General features: G+C 48.2%; 1 protein-coding gene across 1 annotated transcript in view; it reads left to right on the forward strand.

Moving 5' to 3' along the window:
• Positions 1-747: 747 nt before the first annotated feature.
• The window catches only part of celf2 (cugbp, Elav-like family member 2), a 204076-nt gene continuing 197323 nt past the window's right edge, over positions 748-7500 (forward strand). Inside the window, exon 1 of the mRNA XM_076296942.1 lies at positions 748-930. Within this exon, the coding sequence (XP_076153057.1) occupies positions 878-930 (53 nt within the window). The 5' untranslated portion in view covers positions 748-877. The remainder of the gene's footprint in view (positions 931-7500) is intronic.

Below are 7500 nucleotides of genomic sequence, written 5' to 3' on the forward strand. Positions count from 1 at the left end.
TGAAGTCATAACTGTTGGCTCCCAGTAACGTGCTAGATGTTAACGTTTGCGGGGAATGACTGTCGGGAAGAACGAGCTCGGATGGTACTTATATTGCCCGACAGGCCATTTGCATGGGAAATTTCCCAGTGATGCAAGTAACTGTCGTTTTGACTCGGTGTCCTCGCATCTCTCCCTTACATTGCCTGTAAAAGTGACGGAAAGCAAATAACTCATGTTTCATCGGTTGCAGTAAATATATTGCCTAGTAAACATCATGGCAAAAAAACGTTCAAGTGGATCCATTCGCTGCCGAGTAAAAGTTGTCATAAAAAATAACATTGTCCAAGGTTGCGAAATATAACGTCTCCCGGGAGGTTGTTACAGTAATTAGATTTCATTTCAGCTCTTTTCACAGATAAAGGCTTGTTTCAAATTCTCTGGATAATAGAAAAAAAACAATCCAGGAGAAAAAGAGGGTGAGGAGACAGGTGTTCATTAAGAAGGGATTCCGACACCAGCGGAGCGAGGAATAAAGTTAGATTTCGGTTTCAAAACGATACATTTTCGATAATTTGGAGAAGATTATCAAGAGCTTTCGGGAGGCACTGGCGCTCGCTTCTCTGAGTGAAGCCGGCTGGAGAGAAAGAGAGAGAAAGAGAAAGAGAGAGAGCGAGAGCGAAGCGGCACAGCGCAGAATTGATTCGAGGGGCGGAGGGAGCTCGCGATGACAAGGGTTTATCACACACACAGCCAACTAGAGCGAGTCGCATCGGAGCGCGTTTGTCATTCGCACACGGAGTGCAGCTCTTCTCTCGCTTCTTCTTCTCATTGTGTTTTGTGTCCGAGTCAGTCCGCCCAAGCGCTCTACAAGCCCCCCTCTCCACAAGTTAACAAAATGGTATCTATCATTTCAGACTTGGATCCCCTGAAAAGCTGGAACGTTTTAAGGTAAGCGACGCATCCGTTGTCTGCTCGTCTTCAGTTCAGATCGCTGCGAACAGGATGTGTCTTTTCTGGCGAGACGGAGAGCAGGGGGTTGGTGGAGAGAAAAAAGTGTTGGGGCTGCTGTGGGAGGTTACCGGGGAACGGGGCTTGACGCTAGCTAGCACGGCTGGGTGTTGGAGAGTGGCTTTTCGAAGACAGCGCGAGCAGCTGTGTTCATGCGCTGGTGCTATGCGAGGTTCTATTTTGGTTAACCCAGATGGTGTTTGTGAATGCGTGTGTATGTGTGTCTGTACATGTGTGTACAAGTGTGACTTTTTTTTACTTCTCTCTTTTTTTGTCATGTTTCTGACGTATGGGAGCAACACTTCGGACTCGCATTTAATTAACCTTTTGTGGATCTTCTGACACAACCACCTCCTCCTCCTCTCTTCGCAAACCTCTTTGATCCTTGTAATTTACATTTCGCACGCGCTCCACCTGCCCTATGATGGTACGGATAATGCCATCAATCACCACTGCCTTGGGCTGCCGAGAGGAGTACCTCAGCCTGGACTACTGGCACCTTGTTTTACTCTCTACATAAGCAATTCAATATATTATTCAACTTTATTCAATCATTTCAACCACGTTTACTGGTTAGCCTATTCTTTTGGATTTGCATTTTGTACAGTGACAAGCATGGTTTTTGTCGACATCAGGAACTCGCGCAACTCCCTTTTGCTTCAGTGCACTTTGCCTGCGCAGTCTTCTTACATGAAGCGGACGCTTGCTAGTTGATTGACATGCTGAAGCTGATGTTTATAGGCTAGTGTGGTAAAACTGTACAATTAAGGAACACTGTTTCCCCTTTTGCAAACAGATTTAATGCTAAAATTATTTTTTTCTCGGTTGCAATATAAAAACTCCTGGGCGCCGTTTAGGGAACTATGAGCAACACATGCAGTGTGTCCTCGCGAGCTTCCGACTCGGGGCATCTTCCGCCTTTACTCACGGAATGTATGTCTGTGTCAGTTTCCTTATATAATGCTTGCATAGTATGACGGCGACTATCAGACATGTGCGTAGTCCATTGTTATATTTTTTGGGGTTTGAAGAACTATATTCTACTTCACTTCACAAAAATATTGTAACTTTTTTGCCTCTAATTCAGATTAGTTTGGGAAATATGGATTACTTAACTAAAAGTGGATTCAGCTAAAACGGAACTCTCAACTTCCATAAAGCGGTGCACATGCGAGTGTACGTGATGTTCCCGATGCTCAGAGACACAGAGAGAGCGAGAGAGAGAGAGAGAGAGAAAGAGAGAGATGACTGGAATTAGGCTACATATGCATAGATGATCCCACCTACAGTATATCATGTGAAAAGAGAGCCATCATCCCCATATTGTCTATGTGTTTTCTATTTCAGAATATGCCACAACTTAAGTTCAGAAACACTCTATACTGTTAACCTCCTTAAACACTCTGGTTGAGCGGCTGCGCTGCAGCAGCGACTCCGACTGCCATCCGCGCGCCAGGGCCATGGTGACCCCCGGGCCCTGCTCGCTCTTCTAAATAGGACGCTGCTCGCCTCGGCCACCCTCACAGAATTATGGAAATAGATCAAGGGCAGGGGACGGTCCGTGCCGTTCTCTCCAGCTGCGGACGAATTTCGCCGTTATTTCCGTTCATGAATCTATTTAGATAACGGGGTCACTTCGCCGTGTGTGAGAGGCCCCGTGCGAAAATTAAGATGCTTATTATTTTTGATAAATTATTCCCCCCCCCCTTCACATGGTTGTGTTTTTCCACTCTCCACGTGTTTGATTATGAGTGCCTAATGTGTTTTTTATTGGATGGGCATGTTGGCGGATCTTAGGCGGTTGCTGATCCAAGCATGAGCTTTTCCTCGCATCTGTGCTCAGAGTGACAGGTTGACGCGGAGGCTCGAGACGGGTGACGGACCAGGCCGCCTCCGCCTCCGTTGAAGGGCTTGTAATCTGTTGTTTAAGGACAGGGATGAAGGGAGGGCCGGGAATTAAGAGAGAAGAGTGATGGAGACGAGTTTATTCTGTTCTTTATTAAGACTCCGCAGCTGTGAATGAACCGCCGGAGCAGCTGTATCCCTCTTTCCTCATCTCTCTCTTTCTCACTCTCTCTCTCTCTCTCTCTCTCTCTCTCTCTCTCTCCCTCTGTCTCTCTCACTCTCTCGATCACCCTCTCAAGACACCGGGATCTTAATAAAGAGCAGCTTAAGGTTGTATTCCTTCTCCTTCGTAGCTCTCTCTCTCTCTCTCTCTCTCTCTCTCTCCCTCGCTTCTTTTTCCTCGGGCTTTGCAAAGAGCGGTTCGGTGATTTCTCTTCTTTCTTTCTTTTTTCTTTCTTTTTTTTGAAATTTTGTTTTAATCTTAATGAAGCCGGCAGAAGGCAGTAGACATTTTTCCGCTTAATGAGACTAACCTCTGCCACACACAGAGACACACACACACGCACACACACACACACACGCACACACACACACACATAGACACACGCGCACAGCCGCACACACACACACACACACACACATACACACACACAAAGATACAAATGCACATAATAATACATCCCCCAAAAGTATTCTTAAACTCCTCCTTTTTCTCCTCCATTCATTCACTTGTTTTCTTGTTTTCTTTGCCATTCTCTCTGTCTCCCTCTCTTCTCATTAGACTTCTTAGAGAAAAGAAGACCGCTATGGCGAAGAGATTGCTATGGCAAAGAAAAAAAAGAGTATTTTTCTGTAAATAAAGCTGTATTTGGGTGTAATTGGCTGGGTTCTTTTTTAGTGCCTAGAGGGGGTTGGGGGGGGGGTGGGTTGTGTTTTTTTTTGTTTTTTGTTTCACTCCCCATGTCATCATTTTGTCTTCATTTCTCTCAGAGCGGCGTCGCTTCCTTTTTCCTCCTCGTGTCCCCTGTCCTGCAGCGATCACTGTGAAGCCCTCGTCGGCTCGGCGGGCGCTCGTTACCGGAGCCGTGTTATTGTCCTCCTGGCTCCTGCGTTCGTTATCTGTGTTGTGTAGCTGCTGCGTGGTTCTAGTCCATATGACTAATGCCATGTATAATTCATGGGTGAGGGGACCAGGGGATTTCAGCTGTTTCCTCTCCTCTCGTCTTCTGTATCTCCTCATCCTCTGCTCCCCTCCTCTTGCTCCTTCCCCCTCTCCTCTCGTCTTCTGTATCCACTCCTCTCCTCTCTCCCTCTCCTCTCCTCTCTGTATCCACTCCTCTACTCGACTCTCCTCTCCTCTCCTCTCTGTATCCACTCCTCTACTCGACTCTCCTCTCCTCTCCTCTCTGTATCCACTCCTCTACTCGACTCTCCTCTCATCTTCTGCATCTCCTCATCCTCCTCTCCTCTCCTCTCCTCTCCTCTCTGCATCTGCTCCTCTCCTCTCTTCTCCTCTACTATCATCTTCTGCATCTCCTCCCCCCTCCTCTCACTCCTTCTCACTCCTTCCCCCCTTTCCTCTCATTTTTCTCTCCTCTCCTCTTATCCCTCCTGATTTCCCTCATTTTACTCCTCTTATCCCTGTTTTACATCCTCTCTCCTCTTCTTCTCTATCTCTCTGTTCTCTCTCTCCTCTTCTCCTCTCCTCCTCTCCTGCCCTGAGTATTGCGCTGCTATGTGAAGGGGAGAGGAAGGACCTGCTGGTGGACCGGAGGAGAGAATCACTCTCGATATACGCCGTATACGTGTATGGTGTGTGTGTGTGTGTGTGTGTGTGTGTGTGTGTGTGTGTGTGTGTGTGTGTGTGTGTGTGTGTGTGTGTGTGTGTGTGTGTGTGTGTGGTGTGTGTGTGTATGTGTGTGTGTGGTGTGTGTGTGTGTGTGTGTGTGTGTGTCTGTGTGTCTGTGTGTGTGTGTGTGGTGTGTGTGTGGTGTGTGTGTGTGTGTCTGTGTGTCTGTGTGTGTGTGTGAGTGTGTGTGTGTGTGTGTGTGTGTGTGTGTGTGTGGTGTCTGTGTGTCTGTGTGTCTGTGTGTCTGAGACAGAGAGAGAGAGAGAGAGAGAGCGTGTGAGACTGAAGACACCCAAATCACACACCCTGCCATGTTCCGTCCTCACCTGAGCGGCGGAGTCCTGTAGGGTCCTGTCTCCTCCGTGTCAGAGACACAGCGCTCAGATGGAGCTTGTCCGTCAAACACACCATTTCTCTTCCCTCTCTCTGTCACTTCTCTTCCTCTCTCTCATCCTCCATCTCTCTTTCTCTCCTCCTCCCCCACCCTCTCTCCACCTTTCTCTCCTCCGGACCTATCCTTCTCTGTCTACCAATCCCTCAGTCAATATCTCTTTAATTCTACCCATCTATAGTCGCTGGATCTCTCTCTCTCTCTCTCTCTTTCTCTCGCTCTCTCTCTCTCTCTCTCTCTCTCTCTCTCTCTCTCTCTATCTCAATTCAACAATTCAAGTGAACTTTTATTAGCATGACAAATATGTTTTTTGCATTGGCAAAATCAGAATAGTTAAAAATAAAGTGTTTACTCCCAGAATAAATGCAGTATAATTCATGGCGAACATAGATAATATGCATCCACATCGAGTATGAACAGACTATTGTGTGTGAGGATGGATGCATGTGTGTCTATTTGTGTATATATATGGTCTCTCTCTCTCTTTCCCTCTTTCTTTCTGTCCATCTTTCTCGCGTCATTCTCCCTCCCTCTCTGTCTTTCATTATCTATCCATCTTTTTCACACTCTCTCTCTTCTCCTCTCTCTCTCCCTCTTGCCCTCTCTATTTGTCTATCTTTATGACTCCCTCCATCCCCCCTGGCCTCTCTTCTGTGCTGTTTGTCCTGCATCACTCCGTTCTCTCTCCCTCTCTCTCTCTCTCCCTCTCTCTCTCTCTGCCTCTCTCTCTCTCTGCCTCTCTCTCTCTGCCTCTCTCTCTCTCTGCCTATCTCTCTGCCTCTCTCTCTCTCTGCCTCTCTCTCTCTGCCTATCTCTCTCCCTCTCTCTCTCTCTCTCTCTCTCTCTCTCTCTGCCTATCTCTCTGCCTCTCTCTCTCTCTGCCTATCTCTCTCCCTCTCTCTCTCTCTCTCTCTCTCTCTCTCCGTCACTTGTTCCTTCTCTTCACCTCCCACACACATGTCCCATTCTCAATCTTCCTCTGCAGTCTCTTCTCTCCATCCATCGTTATCTCTCTTTTTCTCTCTCTCTTTTCTCTCTCTCCATCTTCATTCTGTCTGTCTCCATCCTTGTCCGTGTGTGTGTATGTGTGTGTGTGTGTGTGTGTGTGTGTGTGTGTGTGTGTGTGTGTGTGTGTGTGTGTGTGTGTGTGTGTATGTTTTCTCTGGTGATCTCTGTCTCCATTTTCTCTTCGCTTTAGAACACAGGAACTGAAACGTCATCATACATACACACACACACACACACACACACACACACACACACACACACACACACACACACACACACACACACACACACACACACACTCACATACACAAGCGCATTCCTGCACACACGCTCAGACCCTCAGTGGTGTAACAGCTTGGCTCTGAAAGCAGGTTCAATGATTGTGTAATGAGGAACAGCATGCCTAATAATGACACTTGATTACAATGAAAATTACATTAAATAACAATGACAAGGCTCGGCTTCCATCATCTAAGCCAATCATTGAGCAGAATGGAGAGGTGGAGGAGGAGGAGGAGAGGAGAGGAGGAGTGAAGGAGAGAGGAGACGAGGAAAGAGGAGTGGAGAAGAGAGAGTAGAAGAAAGGAGAGGAGGAGAGAGTAGAAGAAAGGACAAGAAAGGAGAAGAGAGCGGAGAGGAGGGGAGAGGAGATGAGAGGACAAGAGAGGAGGGGAGAGGAGGGGACAGGAGAAGAGAGGAGGGGAGAGGAGATGAGAGGAGAAGAGAGGAGAAGAGAGGAGGGGAGAGGAGAAGAGAGGAGGGGAGAGGAGAAGAGAGGAGATGAGAGGAGAAGAGAGGAGAAGAGAGGAGGGGAGAGGAGATGAGAGGAGAAGAGAGGAGATGAGAGGAGAAGAGAGGAGGGGAGAGGAGATGAGAGGAGAAGAGAGGAGGGGAGAGGAGAAGAGAGGAGAAGAGAGGAGGGGAGAGGAGATGAGAGGAGAAGAGAGGAGATGAGAGGAGAAGAGAGGAGAAGAGAGGAGGGGAGAGGAGATGAGAGGAGAAGAGAGGAGATGAGAGGAGAAGAGAGGAGAAGAGAGGAGGGGAGAGGAGATGAGAGGAGAAGAGAGGAGATGAGAGGAGAAGAGAGGAGAAGAGAGGAGGGGAGAGGAGAAGAGAGGAGAAGAGAGGAGGGGAGAGGAGGGGAGAGGAGAAGAGAGGAGGGGAGAGGAGAAGAGAGGAGGGGATAGGAGGGGAGAGGAGCGGAGCTCCGGATTCCATTACAGACGTCTCTGCGCCTCGGCACAAGCCGCAGGTGACATCCACTCTCCTCTCTCTCTCACTCCGTCTCTCTCTCTCTCTCACTCTCTCTCTCTCTCTCTCTCTCACTCTGTCTCTCCTCTCTCTCTCTCTCTCTCTCTCTCACTCTGGCTTGCATTCCCACTCACACTAGTCCACAGGTGAGCGAGCCTCCACAGGC

This window comes from Alosa pseudoharengus, unplaced genomic scaffold (genome assembly GCF_046254945.1).
Source record: "Alosa pseudoharengus isolate Yale_2024_CS ecotype anadromous, Long Island Sound unplaced genomic scaffold, YU_APseudo_1.1 YU_APseudo_1.1_scf_20, whole genome shotgun sequence".
NCBI lineage: Eukaryota > Metazoa > Chordata > Actinopteri > Clupeiformes > Clupeidae > Alosa > Alosa pseudoharengus.